Below are 17,427 nucleotides of genomic sequence, written 5' to 3' on the forward strand. Positions count from 1 at the left end.
AGAATATACTCAACTATTTTGGAAAGTCGTTTTTGATTAGAAATCCCGGACAATCTCCTAATTCCTCAGAGCTATAAGCTGCAGCTATAATTATATTCTCATCTGAAGTGGGCACTAGGAACTCTAATTACAGGCTTCACGTTTTGTTAAATCACTTTCTGGGAGCTAAAAAGGAATTAGAGAGCCAGTGTTGAGAACGGCGAAAGACAGCATTAACAACATTCTAAAAGCTAGAAACTGATTCAACATGCAAGCTTTTATACAGCAATTAATTTTCAATTTAAAAAGCGCCGCCCCACACTACCTCGGGCATGGGTGTGTGTGATGTCCTTAGGTTAGTTAGGTTTACGTAGTTCTAAGTTCTAGGGGACTGATGACCTCAGAAGTTAAGTCCCATAGTGTTCAAAGCCATCTGAACCATTTTTGGAATGATCACAATTTATCACATCTACCAGTTGTCGAGTAGACCGACTTGGATTATAGTTGGTTAAGGCGTTCATCAAACCCCGAAGGTTTTTCCGAACGTGAAGATGCACTAATGTCTAAACGGTCCTGCTTAAGACAAGAAAACCATTTTCCTGCCGTGCTCTATCCAATAGCATTATTCCCATACATGGCGCAAATGTTTCTGGCTGCCTCCACTGCTGTCTCCCTTCTGTTGAACTCAAACATAAGAATATGTCGGAAATGTTCGGATTTCTCCAATTGGCACTCCATATTCTAGCTTCCACAGCTCCACTCACAACCTCCAAATGACAATATGTAAACTCAAATAACAGTGAACTAGAAATATAAAATGACAGTCGATAGATAAACCCATAGCAATCGAAATACCAACATGCAAAACAGAAGTGTTACGAACTTATGTACCAACTTAATAGAGGAAATAAACTTACTTTTCAGACAGTTGCCATTCTGTATTAGCTGCGATTAGTTTGTTCGAAATATCAAAGAGATGACGGTGATTATAAAATTTCGTTAGTGTACTAAACTAAACTGCGCCCGAACAGAACTCGGAAGGCCCAACGGTACCGACCTGCCGCCGTGTCATCCTCACCCACAGGCGTCACTAAATGCGGATATGGAAGGTCATGAGGTCAGCACGCCGCTCTCCCGGACGTATGTCAGGTTACGAGACGGGAGCCGCTACTTTTAAATCAAGTAGCTCCTCAGTTTGCCTCACAAGAAATGAGCGCACCCCGCGCTCTGCAGACCGGATGGTTACTCATCCAACTGCTAGCCCAGCTCGACAGCGCTTAACTTCGGTGATCTGGCGGGAAGCGGTTTCATCACTGCGGCAAGGCCGTTGGCTTCGTTAGTGTACGGGTGCAGTTTAAGAAACTTGTTCTTATAGAAAAACTCCATCAGAACAAGGGTCGGAAGGCCCAACGGTATAATCGACCACCGTGTCGTCCTCAACCGAAAGGCTTCACTGGATGCGGGTATGGAGGCGCATGTGGGGTTAGCAGACCGATCTCCCGCCCGTTTTCGTGGCCGGACCCCTTTAGCCGCTACTTCTCAGTCAATTCCTCAAGTGCTCTCACAAGGGCTGAGTTCATCCGCTTGTCAAAAACTCTCGCCAGATCCGGTCGGTCACCCATCCAAGTGCTTGCCGAGCTCGGCAGCGCTTAACTTCGGTGCCATCACACCGGCAAGACCGTTGATCTGCTCGTATAGTTACCTTTAAAAATGTGATCACCGTCATTAGCGTAACATAATGTTCAGAAATGACATGGTGAATATTCTGATTCGTTCTCTATCCTAAGTTATTAATTAAATAATCATTTTGCATTACAGTATGGCAACAAGACGTTATGGGATGAGGAGCACAGATGCACAGTATTTATCTTAAAAAAAAGGTTAAAATGGCTCTGAGTACTACGGGACTTAACATCTGAGGTCATCAGTCCCCTACAACTTAGAACTACTAGAACTACTTAAACCTAACTAACCTAAGGACATCACACACATCCATGCCCGAGGCAGGATCCGAACCTGTTACCGTAGTAATCTCGCGGTTCCGGACTGAAGCGCCTAGAACCGCACGGCCACCGCGGCCGGCTATTTAGCTTCATTAGGATATCTAAATGCGGATCATGAATCACATTAATTTAACATAAAGGTAAAGTTCCGTGTTCTCATCTTAGACGTGTCAATCGCGACCGACCGACCGCCTTGTCTTCTTCTGCCTATGGTGTCATTGTATGCGGTGTGGAAAGGCACATGGTCAGCTCTTCCGATAGTCGTCGGATTTCTTGACCATGGAAGCGCTAGTAATCGGTCGGGGGCTCCCACAGCTGTCCTCCGACCAAGGAAAAATTCCTCCCAAAACTGGGAAACTGACCCGGGTAAATGTATGGGAGTCATCCGCACTGACCTTCTACATCTACATCTACATTTATACTCCGCAAGCCACCCAACGGTGTGTGGCGGAGGGCACTTTACGTGCCACTGACATTACCTCCCTTTTCTGTTCCAGTCGCGTATGGTTCGCGGGAAGAGCGACTGTCTGAAAGCCTCCGTGTGCGCTCGAATCTCTCTAATTTTACATTCGTGATCTCCTCGGGAGGTATAAGTAGGGGGAAGCAATATATTCGATACCTCATCCAGAAACGCACCCTCTCGAAACCTGGCGAGCAAGCTACACCGCGATGCAGAGCGCCTCTTTTGCAGAGTCTGCCACTTGTGTTTGCTAAACATCTCCGTAACGCATTCACGGTTACCAAATAACCCTGTGACGAAACGCGCCGCTGTTCCTTGGATCTTCTCTATCTCCTCGGTCAACCCGATCTGGTACGGATCCCACACTGATGAGCAATACTCAAGTATAGGTCGAACGAGTGTTTTGTAAGCCACCTCCTATGTTGATGGACGACATTTTCTAAGGACTCTCCCAACGAATCTCAGCCTGGCACCCGCATTACCAACAATTAATTTTATATGATCATTCCACTTCAAATCGTTCCGCACGCATACTCCCAGATATTTTACAGAAGTAACTGCTACCAGTGTTTGTTCCGCTGTCATATAATCATACAATAAAGGATCCTTCTTTCTCTGTACTCGCAATGCATTACATTTGTCTATGTTAAGGGTCAGTTGCCACTCCCTGCACCAAGTGCCTATTCGCTGCAGATCTTCCTGCATTTCGCTACAATTTTCTAATGCTGCAACTTCTCTGTATACTACAGCATCATCCGCGAAAAGCCGCATGGAACTTCCACCACTATATACTAGGTCATTTATATATATTGTGAAAAGCAATGTTCCCATAACACTCCCCTGTAGGACGCCAGAGGTTACTTCGACGTCTGTAGACGTCTCTCCATTGATAACAACATGCTCTGTTCTGTTTGCTAAAAACTCTTCAATCCAGCCACACAGCTGGTCTGATATTCCGTAGGCTCTTACTTTGTTTTTCAGGCGACAGTGCGGAACAGTATCGAACGCCTTCCGGAAGTCAAGGAAAATGGCATCTACCTGGGAGCCTGTATCTAATATTTTCTGGTTCTCATGAACAAATAAAGCGAGTTGGGTCTCACACGATCGCTGTTTCCGGAATCCATGTTGATTCCCACAGAGTAGACTCTGGGTTTCCAGAAATGACATGATACGCGAGCAAAAAACATGTTCTAAAATGCTACAACAGATCGACGTCAGAGATATAGGTCTATAGTTTTGCGCATCTGCTCGACGACCCTTCTTGAAGACTGGGACTACCTGTGCTCTTTTCCAATCATTTGGAACCTTCCGTTCCTCTAGAGACTTGCGGTACACGGCTATTAGAAGGGGGGGCAAGTTCTTTCGCGTACTCTGTGTAGAATCGAATTGGTATCCCGTCAGGTCCAGTGGACTTTCCTCTGTTGAGTGATTCCAGTTGCTTTTCTATTACTTGGACACTTATTTCGATGTCAGCCATTTTTTCGTTTGTGCGAGAATTTAGAGAAGGAACTGCAGAGCGGTCTTCCTCTGTGAAACAGCTTTGGAAAAAGGTGTTTAGTATTTCAGCTTTACGCGTGTCATCCTCTGTTTCAATGCCATCATCATCCCGGAGTGTCTGGATATGCTGTTTCGAGCCACTTACTGATTTAACGTAAGACCAGAACTTCCTAGGATTTTCTGTCAAGTCGGTACATAGAATTTTACTTTCGAATTCACTGAACGCTTCACGCATAGCTCTCGTTACGCTAACTTTGACATCGTTTAGCTTCTGTTTGTCTGAGAGGTTTTGGCTACGTTTAAACTTGGAGTGAAGCTCTCTTTACTTTCGCAGTAGTTTCCTAACTTTGTTGTTGAACCACGGTGGGTTTTTCCCGTCCCTCACAGTTTTACTCGCGCACGTACCTGTCTAAAACGCATTTTACGATTGCCTTGAACTGTTTCCATAAACACTCAACATTGTCAGTGTCGGAACAGAAATTTTCGTTTTGATCTGTCAGGTAGTCTGAAATCTGCCTTCTATTACTCTTGCTAAACAGATAAACCTTTCTCCCTTTTTTTATATTCCTATTAACTTCCATATTCAGGGACGCTGCAACGGCCTTGTGATCACTGATTCCCTGTTCTGCACTTACAGAGTCGAAAAGTTTGGGTCTGTTTGTTATCAGTAGGTCCAAGATGTTATCTCCACGAGTCGGTTCTCTGTTTAATTGCTCGAGGTAATTTTCGGATAGTGCACTCAGTATAATATCACTCGATGCTCTGTCCCCACCACCCGTCCTAAACATTTGAGTGTCCCAGTCTATATCTGGTAAATTGAAATCTCCACCTAAGACTAGAACATGCTGAGAAAATTTATGTGAAATGTATTCCAAATTTTCTCTCGGTTGTTCTGCCACTAATGCTGCTGAGTCGGGAGGTCGGCAAAAGGAGCCAACTATTAACCTAGGTCGGTAGTTGAGTGTAACCTCCACCCATAATAATTCACAGGAACTATCCACTTCTACTTCACTACAGGATAAACTACTACTAACAGCGACAAACACGTCACCACCGGTTGCATGCAATCTATCCTTTCTAAACACCGTCTGTGGCTTTGTAAAAATTTCGGCAGAATTTATCACTGGCTTCAGCCAGCTTTTCGTACCTATAACGATTTCAGCTCCGGTGCTTTCTATCAGCGCTTGGAGTTCCGGTACTTTACCAATGCAGCTTCGACAGTTTACATTTACAATACCGATTGCTGTTTGGCCCCCGCATGTCCTTACTTTGCCCCGCACCCTTTGAGGCTGCTGCCATTTCTGTACTTGCCCGAGGGCATCTAACCTAAAAAACCGCCCAGTCCACGCCACACAACCCCTGCTACCCGTGTAGCCGCTAGCTGCGTGTAGTGGACTCCTGACCTATCCAGCGGAACCCGAAACCCCACCACCCTATGGCGCAACTCGAGGAATCTGCAGCCCACACGGTCGCAGAACCGTCTCAGCCTCTGATTCAGACCCTCCACTCGGCTCTGTACCAAAGGTCCGCAGTCAGTCCTGTCGACGATCCTGCAGATGGTGAGCTCTGCTTTCATCCCGCTAGCGAGACTGGCAGTCTTCACCAAATCAGATAGCTGCCAGAAGCCAGAGAGGATTTCCTCCGATCCATAGCGACACACATCATTGGTGCCGACATGAGCGACCACCTGCAGATGGTTGCACCCTGTACCCTTCATGGCATCCGGAAGGACCATTTCCACATCTGGAATGACTCCCCCCGGTATGCACACGGAGTGCACATTGGTTTTCTTCCCCTCTCTTGCTGCCATATCCCTAAGGGGCCCCATTACGCGCCTGACGTTGGAGCTCCCAACTACCAGTAAGCCCACCCTCTGCGACCGCCCGGATCTTGCAGACTGAGGGGCAACCTCTGGAGCAGGACAAGCAGCCATGTCCAGCCGAAGATCAGTATCAGCCAGAGACAGAGCCTGAAACCGGTTCGTCAGACAAACTGGAGAGGCCTTCCGTTCAGCCCTCCGGAATGTCTTTCGCCCCCTGCCACACCTCGAGACGACCTCCCACTCTACCACAGGTGAGGTATCGGCCTCAATGTGGGCAGTATCCCGGGCAGCCACAGTCGTAGTCTGATCGGGGGATGCGTGGGATGAGCTGGCCGTCCCCGACAAACCCCCATCCGGACCGCCACAGTGATGCCCATTGGCAACAGCCTCAAGCTGTGTGACCGAAGCCAACACTGCCTGAAGCTGGGAGCGAAGGGATGCCAACTCAGCCTGCATCCGAACACAGCAGTTGCAGTCGCTATCCATGCTAAAAACTGTTGTGCAAAGAACGTCTGAACTAATCTACAGAGAGCACAAGTAATTCGACACAAAATTTAAACGGTTATTAAAATACAAGATTGCCTAGTAAATGCAGTAATGCTGCTACTTGCGCACTGCTGACACACTGCTCGGCGGCGGAAGGAGACTACGCGATTTTACACTTCAGGTACTAAAACGCGATGCTACAACTCTCAAATACTACAATACGCCCGAAATTTATGAATTAAACAACGCAAATACCAAAAACACGCAAAGAAATTAAGAATTAAACTACGTAACAAATAAGTCAGCTAAGAGTATACGAGTTGCTGCTGCAGCTGCTTATCCAACGGCGGCAGGGAGCACACTGGCTGTGACAAACCGACACTGGCCGTTCAAAACAAAAACAGAAGATCATTCAGCTACAGAGGTGGGCATTAAATAGATATACACACATACGAAATGTGCATACAACCCAACAATTTGAAGATGCTTGCTGATAATAACAACAAAAATTCAAATGGATATGTAAATTTTTTACCCGCAGAAAAGCATTTTCTAACTAAATTAATGATGGTTAGAGTCTATTCTTACGAGGGTGAGTCAAATGAAAACATTAAATATTTTTTTTAAATATTATTTATTGTGCAGAAGTGGTACAAAGTTGTATCACTTTTCAACATAATCTCCCCAATGCTCAATGCAAGTCCTCCAGCGCTTACGGAGTGCATAAATTCCTTTAGAAAAAAATTCTTTTGGTAGTCCGCGCAATCACTCACGTACCGCGTGGCGTACCTCTTCATCAGAATAGAACTTCTTTCCTCTCATTGCGTCTTTGAGTGGTCCAAACACTTAGAAATCACTTGGGGCAAGGTCTGGTGAGTATGGTGGATGAGGAAGACACTCAAAATGGAAGTGAACCCACGTTCCGTCCCCAGTAACGATTCATGCAGGGAAGCCATCACGTTCTCATTCAAAGCGCCGAAGAACTTCTTCACAAGCATCAACACGTCGTTCTCTCATTTCAGGAGTCAGCTGCCGTGGCACCCATCTTGCAGACACTTTGTGAAACTGGAGCACATCATGCACAATGTGGTGTGCTGACCCATGACTAATCTGTAAACATGCTGAAATGTCATTCAGTGTCACTCGGCACTTTTCCTTCATTATGGCTTCAACTGCTGCAATGTTCTGTGGAGTCACAATTCGTTGTGCCTGACCTGGACAAGGAGTATCTTTCACTGAAGTCACACCATTTGGGAACTTCCTACTCCATCCGTAAACTTGTTGCTGTGACAAACATGCATCACCGTACTGAACCTTCATTCATTGATGAATTTCAATATGTTTCACACCTTGACTACGCAAAAACCAAATAACAGAACGCTGTTTTTCCCTGATGCAAGTCGAAAGTGGGGCGGCCATCTTTATACTGATACTGCGACGGTATGCGTGCATCTGCACTATGCTGCCACCTACAGGCCATTCTGCACGCTGTTTGTAGCACGCTTACCAACTTACAGCGCGAAATTTCGATTTGTTATTACAAATTTAAGGTTTTCATTTGACTCACCCTCGTACATACGAAAAACTAATGTATAGCTGATAAAATTCGTCTCGTTACGTAACCGCATTGTGTGTAAAATTTTCCTGACATTTCGGCCATTTGCAACAGTGTCCAAAACGTTGAAAAATTTTACACATTGTCAGTGCGGTAAAACACCCAAAAGAATTGTATTGGCTGTCGCATTGCATGTCAGACGCAAGAAAACTAGATTCCGACGGTGCAGAAAGAAACGGACTGCGTCATACTTTGAATGCAGAAGAAGGAATGGCAGGCAAAATGTGTCTATCCAAGAAATATCACTGACTCTGAGGGAAATGGATTTCGGTAGCAATTCAACGAGCTTATTTTGTTATATGTAGATCTGCAACTCCATGCTGTTAAACACGTTCAAAGTCCATTCCGTACACGTATGAACGGAATCCATTTACTCTAAAATAGTATGACCGCTATTTCAGAATTACGATTGTCTAGGCATGTGTTTTTTGTCAAACAATGATCCTAACTTTACATCATCAACCACAATACGCTAGGACGTTATTGGAAGTCCTCACGCATCTAATTCAAGATGAGTTCTTATACATTTCTGACATTACACCTTTACGCTTTAATAAAAAATAAAGGAAAACTGTAATATTTTATCTGAAATTGTTGGAACTCATCTAGGCTTACCTAAATGGTTACATTGTATGTATGGGAGTCATCCGCACTGACCTTTCAGCTACAGAGGTGGGCATTGAATGGATATACACACATACGAAACGTGCATACAACCCAACAATTTGAAGAGGCTTGCTGATAATAACAACAAAAATTCAAATGGATATGTAAATTTTTTAGCTCCAGAAAAGCATTTTCTAACTAAATTAATGATGGTTAGAGTCTATTCTTACGAGGGTGAGTCAAATGAAAACATTAAATATTTTTTTAAAATATTATTTATTGTGCAGAAGTGGTACAAAGTTGTATCACTTTTAAACATAATCTCCCCAACGCTCAATGCAAGTCCTCCAGCGCTTACAGATTACATTACGATTGTCTAGGCATGAGTTTTTTGTCAAACAATGATCCTAACTTTACATCATCAACCACAATACGCTAGGACGTTATTGGAAGTCCTCACGCATCTAATTCAAGATATGTTGTTATACATTTCTGACATTACACCTTTACGCTTTAATATAAAATAAAGGAAAACTGTAATATTTTATTTGAAATTGTTGGAACTCATCTAGGCTTACCTAAATGGTTATATTGTATGTCGTCCATTGTGGGTGGCTCAGTTTATGTATCCTCTGGTACGAATTACGAAACCTGGTTCCTAATTTATACCGCTTGCACATTTTTAAAAAACTGAATGGAATGTGTTCATTTTTCTCAGATTTTCAGTTATTTAAATCAGATACCAAGAATGACGTTTTATAGTTGGGGATGGTATTGTTTGAATAATATTGTAACTTACTGTTTAGGGTATAATAAGTAAAATCTCAAGTGGTACAATTTAGGCAGTTCTCCTCCGCTGAGGACATGCAGTGTAATTAGTGTCTCCAATCACGTCACACTTAACTATTTGGCCATTAACTTCAGAATTCGCTTCAAGCTTTTGTATGAAATGTGAACATCATACTGTTGTTACAGAGGAATCCACAGCAACTTCCAAGTCAGAAAACCGGTGTTGCAGACATGGTAGTTCTAAAGCAGTGTTGCTGCGGCTGCTCGCTCAGAGCTGGGGCCATCATCATTGCCATCTTCTTTGTGGTGAGTACACGAGGAAAAATATACGTGATACGCTAGTAATTGGAGTACTGCTACCTCATTGCATAAACAACTTCAGCTGTAGTTTCTAGTGATCTATCCTTGCAGTTCCCTCTTATACTCTTTCCTTAAGCCATCAGTCTTTCTATTTGTTTCACGTTGTTCCATCTTTTTCAGTCTTGTGCTAACCTTTTTATCCCTACGTTGATACTACACCCAGCATTGTACGTAATGTGTTTTGCATAGTCTAGCCTTTGTAGGCACACACACTATTTTCTCCTCTACTGCTACTCCAAGCACCAGGTAAACTATTCTTGGATGCCATAACATGTGTCACGCTATCCTGTCCCTTTTTCTACTTAGGTCCTTCTATGGACTTATTTTCCCACTTTTTTTCAGTATGTACCTGTTAATTTTGAACTTTATCTGCCCATCTAATTTTTAACATACTTCATTTCAACCGCTTGTAGTTTCTTTTCCTTCCTCCTCTTCCTCTTTCTTCTTCTTCTTCCTCTACTTCTTTTTCTTCTTCATATTTGGAATAGTCCATGTTTTACTTTTGCATAATCCCACATTCCGCCGGCCAAAGTGGCCGATCGGTTCTAGGCCCTACAGTCTGGAACCGCGCGACCGCTACTGTCGCAGGTTCGAATGCTGCCTCGGTCATGGATGTGTGTGATGTCCTTAGGTTAGTTAGGTTTAAGTAGTTCTAAGTTCTAGGGGACTGATGACCTCAGCAGTTAAGTCCCATGGTGCTCAGAGCCATTTGAACCCACATTCCAGATGGGTACTTCAGGGAATTAATTCGTCAGTTCCATTTCAATTTATGGTATTAAGAGGGCTCCTCGATTGAAGAAAGCCTATCTTTGTTGTTTCGACCATCCTGTCTAATCTTCCATGCCAGACTGGAAAAGAGAATTGTGTGCTTCTTCCACCATACTGGCAGGCCATATTTGCTGTTAATAAAGTCAGTCTTCAACTTTCTGCTCATCACCTTGTTTGCTTAATTTACCCTTATGTTCTATTCTCCACTGTTGTGTCAAGTTCTTATTACATCCAGACAGAAAGTTTATGTCGCCTGCGAAGTGTGCATGCCTGGGACAGACAACTTAAAACTGTGATGCATTCTGTTTTGTGAGGCAAGCGCTGTTTAATTTTTATTTTTTATAGATGTTTGGATCCTACCTCCACTCCATATTGCGATAGAAGATCCCTGATAACTGGAAGCGTTGTTGCCAGATTTCACGCGCAACCTGCAGAAGGCTGACACCAGTTCTGCCATAGCTATCTAAAAATGCTGCAGCAAGGAGGCACTATCATAGACAAGTAAACTTAAATCAGTTTCGTGATTGATCGTGGTAGACACGCAAGTAACTGCGCCAAACCCACTTTAACTATCATGTACACTGACGGAAAAAATGTGAGCACCAAGAAGAAGTCGTGCGACAAAACGAAATTTAGTGCGTGTGTTCCTAAAAAATGGTTCAAATGGCTCTGAGCACTGTGGGACTTAACTTCTAAGGTCATCAGTCCCCTAGAACCTAGAACTACTTAAACCTAACTAACCTAAGGACATCACACACATCCATGCCCGAGGCAGAATTCGAACCTGCAACCGTAGCGGTCGCGTGGTTCCAGACTGTAGCGCCTAGAACCGCTCGGCTAGCTCGGCCGGCAGTGTGTTCTTACATCTTGTAATGGTACTTGAATTACGTAACCATTGCGGCACCTCACCTCAACCTCTCGATACCAGCAATATTCTACTGTGTTTCTGTAAAATAGTTAACATATTTCTGTGACAACATTCAGATTTGATTTCATTAATGTAGAGGTACTTTGATACATCGATATGTTTATGTTGCAATGATATTATTCTTACGTGTATTCTTTCTTTTGTCACTATGATCTTTGACGTACTTGTAACTCTGATTTTTGGGCGCGTAAGCGGTTATTAGAGAGTCAAGTCTTGGTCGTCATGTTGAAAAGACGCAAATTGTAGTCAGTTTATGACATGTGAACTTTAACAGTGAGGAAGATATTTTCAAGTATGTTTTATATTGTGATGCGATGTTGCAACATAAGTAATACAAAAGAAGTGTAACTTAAATTCGGAGTGCTGATTACTTTTTTACATCACCATTGTCTTAAGTTACAAAAGTTTAATCTTCAAGAATGGTTTATGAAACACATCTATAAAACTTTTGAATATCTCAGAATAACACCTAGGCCTCTTTGCATCCGAGCTTGGAATCATCACCACCTAGATTTTCTACGATTGAGCCATGAGTTCACAACGAGACCAGCGTGGGAAACACGAAAAGATGAGTGCCTAGTTTATCCATTATTTCAAGAAATGACTTTGTTAACTGTGCTCTAATGACACCTGCCACATAATAACTTTGTTGTTGCCCGAAAATGCAATATTTAGCAGCGTGAGCAACACTACAATCATAATTAATTTTAGACCTTTGTTGTGGTAGGGTTGTTAGAATCTGAAATATGATGTCTATTCAAATATCAAGCGAGTCGCACAAGACTGGCGCTAATAGAGCCTCTATGAGGATGCAAATAGGGTTTGCTTTAAATACAACTTGTAACTGTCGTGATCGTTAGTTACCTTTGGACGTGGTGAGTTGATGTTATCTTGAATGCCCTCAGGGCAACAGAGACACCATTATCAATAAAACTTTCCTGGCAGATTAAAACTGTGTGCCCGACCGAGACTCGAACTCGGGACCTTTGCCTTTCGCGGGCAAGTGCTCTACCATCTGAGCTACCGAAGCACGACTCACGCCCGGTACTCACAGCTTTACTTCTGCCAGTACCTCGTCTCCTACCTTCCAAACTTTACAGAAGCTCTCCTGCGAAACTTGCAGAACTAGCACTCCTGAAAGAAAGGATATTGCGGAGACATGGCTTAGCCACAGCCTGGGGGATGTTTCCAGAATGATATTTTCACTCTGCAGCGGAGTGTGCGCTGATATGAAACTTCCTGGCAGATTAAAACTGTGTGCCTGACCGAGACTCGAACTCGGGACCTTTGCCTTTCGCGGGCAAGTGCTCTACCATCTGAGCTACCGAAGCACGACTCACGCCCGGTACTCACAGCTTTACTTCTGCCAGTACCTCGTCTCCTACCTTCCAAACTTTACAGAAGCTCTCCTGCGAAACTTGCAGAACTAGCACTCCTGAAAGAAAGGATATTGCGGAGACATGGCTTAGCCACAGCCTGGGGGATGTTTCCAGAATGAGATTTTCACTCTGCAGCGGAGTGTGCGCTGATATGAAACTTCCTGGCAGATTAAAACTGTGTGCCCGACCGAGACTCGAACTCGGGACCTTTGCCTTTCGCGGGCAAGTTTCATATCAGCGCACACTCCGCTGCAGAGTGAAAATCTCATTCTGGAAACATCCCCCAGACTGTGGCTAAGCCATGTCTCCGCAATATCCTTTCTTTCAGGAGTGCTAGTTCTGCAAGTTTCGCAGGAGAGCTTCTGTAAAGTTTGGAAGGTAGGAGACGAGGTACTGGCAGAAGTAAAGCTGTGAGTACCGGGCGTGAGTCGTGCTTCGGTAGCTTAGTTGGTAGAGCACTTGCCCGCGAAAGGCAAAGGTCCCGAGTTCGAGTCTCGGTCGGGCACACAGTTTTAATCTGCCAGGAAAGTTTCATATCAGCGCACACTCCGCTGCAGAGTGAAAATCTCATTCTGGAACCATTATCAATACTTCACTGAGTTTAACTGAGGACGTTTAATAGGTCTACGAGAAGTTGGATGTTCCTTCTATGATACTGCATAAAGTCATGGCAGGAATGTAGCCACTGCACATGATTTCTGCCAGCGGTGGTCACGGGAACATACGGTCGCAAGAAGCCCGGGCTCCAGACGGGCACGTGACGCTACCGAGAGGGAAAACCGTCGTGTTTGCCGTATGGCTCTGGAGCATCGTGCTGCATCTGCAGCAGCAATTTCAGCAGTAGTTGGCACCACAGTCACACAACGAACTGTTACTAATCGGTTACTTCAAGGACAGCTCTGTGCTAGACGGCCTAAAGTGTCCATTCCACATACCGCAAACCACCGCCGTTTGTGACCTCATTGGTGCCATTTACATTTCCAATGCCTTATCTCGCGTACGTTAACCTGTTATCTTGCAATATTAATCAATGAAATATGTTACCTTTTTTTTAATTTTATATTTTGTTTTGATCATCAGTCTTCTGACTGGCTTGGCGCGGCCCACTACGAATTCCTCTCCTATGCCAACCTCTTCATCTCAGAGTAGCACTTGCAACCTACTGCCATATTAATTTGCTGGATTTATTCCAATTTCTGTCTCCCTCTACAGTTTTTGCGCTCTACAGGTCTCTCTAGTACCATAGAAGTCATTCTCTCATGTCTCGACGGGTGCCCTATCATCCTGCCCTTCTCCTTATCATTGTTTCCCACATATTCCTTTTCTCCCCGATTCTGCGCAGAACCTCCTCATACTTTACCTAATCAGTCTACCCAATTTTCAACATTCGTCTGTAGCACCACATCTCAAACAGTTCGAATCTCTTCTGTTCCGGTTCTCCCACAGTCCATGTTTCACTACCACACAATGCTGTACTCCAGACGTACATTCTCAGAAATTTCTTCCTCTGATTAAGCCCTATGTTTGATACTAGTACACTTCTTTTGTCCATGAATGCTCTTTTTAACATATATAGTCTGCTTTTGATGTCCAACTTTCTCCGTTCAAAAATGGTTCAAATCGCTATGAGCACTATGAGACTTGACACCTGAGGTCATCAGTCCCCTAGACCTAAACCTAACTAACCTAAGAATATCACACACATCCATGCCCGAGGCAGGATTCGAACCTGCGACCGTAGCAGCAGCGCTGTTCCGGACTGTAGCGCCTAGAACCGCTCTGCCACCCCGGCCGGCTTATTAACGTCTGTGTTTGACACTAGTAGACTTCTTTTGGCCAGAAATTCTCTTTTTGCTATTTATAGTCTGCTTTTGATGTCCTCCTTGCTCCGTCCGTCATTGTTTATTGCCTAGCTTCCTTAACTTTATGTACTTCGCGGTCATCAGTTCAGATAAGTTTCTCGCTGTTCTCGTTTCTGTTACTTCTCATTACTTTCGTCTTTCTTCGATTTACTCTCAATCCATATTCTGTACTCATTAGACTGTCCTTTCCATTCAGAAGATCATGTAATTATTCTTCACTTTCAAACAGCAATTTCATCAGCGAATCGTATCATTGATATCCTTTCACCTTGAATTTTAATTCTACTCGTGAACATTTCTTTTATTTCCATCATTGCTTCCTCGATGTACAGACTGAACAGTAGGGGTGAAAGAATACATCCCTACCTTACAACCTTTTTAATCCGAGCACTTCGTTCTTGGTCGTCCACTCTTATTATTAAATCTTGGCTCTTGCACATATTCTATATCACCCGTCCCTCCCTGTAACTTACTCCTATTTTTTTTTTCAGAATTTGCCTAGACAAATGTATGAATTAAAAAAAATGTTCAAATGTCTGTGAAATCTTATGGGACTTAACTGCTAAGGTCATCAGTCCCTAAACTTACACACTACTTAACCTAAATTATCCAAAGGACAAACACACACACCCATGCCCGAGGGAGGACTCGAAGCTCCGCTGGGACCAGCCGCACAGTCCATGACTGCAGCGCCTAAGACCGCTCGGCTAATCCCGCGCGGCTGTGTGAATTCGGACTTCGCTGCAATGAAAGGTAAAGGCAGTCCAAGGAATACTGATTTAAATTCTGTGTAACCTATTGCAGCCGGCCGGAGTGGCCGAGCGGTTCTGGGCGCTACAGTCTGGAACCGCGTGACCGCTAAGGTCGCAGGTTCGAATCCTGTCTCGGGCATGGATGTGTGTGATGTCCTTAGGTTACTTAGGTTTAAATAGTTCTAAGTTCTAGGGGACTGATGACCTCATCACTTAAGTCCCATAGTGCTCAGAGCCATGTTTTAATCCTATTGCTTGGTTGCAAATGTACATCAACTGGTTTCCTACTTCAGTCTGTGACGACCATATTGATATCTACGTTATGATGTCAACAGTCTCATGAGCTGCTAGTTTATGAATCAGGTCTTAACATGCTGAATGTCATATTATGGTTATCATTTCTGGATAGGCTGGATGTATTCCTTATTGATCTTAATGGATGTGGACATGTTGGCAGCTTCTAAAATTTTGTGACGTGTCTGGACTCTGGCCTAAAGTGTGTTTCAGAGTGGCCGGCTCATCCCTTTTATTCCAGGGATGAACCAGTTGCTTGTGTGTGTGTGTGTATGTGTGTGTGTGTGTGTGTGTGTGTGTGTGTGTGTGTGTGTGTGTTGCACTTAAGTCTCTAGGTGGTTCTTTACGTTTTTATTTCCAGTCTCCATTTGATTAATTTTGCCCCTTTATCCAGACTCGTCTTATTGAAATGTAATATGGGCAGCTAAGGACCTTGCTGTTGGGCACCCACACCACCTCGTTATCCTGATCATCATCATCATCATCATCGTCGTCGTCGTCGTCGTCATCATCATCATTCAGTTCTCATTATTTTCTGAGCATGATGGTTTTTCATACAGCTGGAAACTAATCTGTTGGCCACTAGTTGGTCTTGTCCTTCATTTGTTTTACTAAACATGCCCAAAGGCAAAGTGCTGAATCTACAAGGTGAGTGTGCACCCATTTATAGTATCAGAAAGCATCCTGACTTTTCTGCATCAGACCTTCAAGATACTGAACAACAAGCCAGGCTGTTAGTTTGAGTGAAATATACTCTACTGTTTGTAAAAAGTGAAACACTCAGAAGAAACGGTCTGCAACACGCCACGATGAGAGGACGTGTACAACAGCGGAACCGCAGCAAGTGATTTAAATGATACAGCGGTGGTATGCACGGAGGTTCAACAGCGCCCTCTTTTGTGTCGACCGGACAGGTCAGTGTTAGGCAACGTTCAGTCAGCGCGGAGCCAAGTGGAAACATGTAACCATGTGCCACTATGCTTCGCCGACATCACAGGGTGGACTATCGACATGTGAGTGCATTCGGATGAGGCAGACTGATTGGTCTGTGGGAGGCGGGTTTGTCGTTCTGTGACAATGCGGCTCCTACAAGGCATGCTGGTTCCACTTCCACACACCGCTTGGTGGCTAGCGGAGTATACAGCGTGGTCCATTGATCGTGACGGGGCCAAATATCTCACGAAATAAGCATCAAACGAAAAAACTACAAAGAACGAAACTCGTCTAGCTTGAAGGGGGAAACCAGATAGTGCTGTGGTTGACCCGCTAGATGGCGCTGCCATAGGTCAAACGGATATCAACTGCGTTTATTTTTAAATAGGAACCACCATTTTTTATTACATATTATCGTGTAATACGTAAAGAAATATGAATGTTTTAGTTTTAGTTGGACCACTTTTTTCGTTCTGTGATAGATGGCGCTGTAATAGTCACAAACGTGTAAGTACGTGGTATCAAGTAACATTCCGCCAGTGCGGACGGTATTTTCTACGTGATACATTACTCGTGTTAAAATGGACCGTTTATCAATTGCAGAAACGGCCGATATCGTGTTCATGTATGGCCATTGCGCTCAAAATGCCTAACGGGCGTGTGCTATGTATGCTGCTCGGTATCCTGGACTACATCATCCAAGTGTCCGGACCGTTCGCCGGATAGTTACGTTATTTAAGGAAACAGGAAGTGTTCAGCCACACGTGAAACGTCAACCACGACCTGCAATAACGGTTACTAACTGTTCGTCTAAAATTGTAAGCCGTATGTTTGTGACTATTACAGCGCCATCTATCACAAAGCGAAAAAAGTGGTCCAACTAATTCATACTTA

General features: G+C 44.1%; 1 protein-coding gene across 1 annotated transcript in view; it reads left to right on the forward strand.

The window, feature by feature from the left end:
• The window catches only part of LOC126210431 (uncharacterized), a 64,897-nt gene that overhangs the window by 18,756 nt on the left and 28,714 nt on the right, over positions 1-17,427 (forward strand). The window contains exon 2 of the mRNA XM_049939665.1: positions 9,444-9,563. Coding sequence (XP_049795622.1) covers positions 9,489-9,563 — 75 coding nt within the window. The 5' untranslated portion in view covers positions 9,444-9,488. The remainder of the gene's footprint in view (positions 1-9,443; positions 9,564-17,427) is intronic.

The sequence above is a fragment of the Schistocerca nitens genome, chromosome 10 (assembly GCF_023898315.1).
Source record: "Schistocerca nitens isolate TAMUIC-IGC-003100 chromosome 10, iqSchNite1.1, whole genome shotgun sequence".
Classification (NCBI taxonomy): domain Eukaryota; kingdom Metazoa; phylum Arthropoda; class Insecta; order Orthoptera; family Acrididae; genus Schistocerca; species Schistocerca nitens.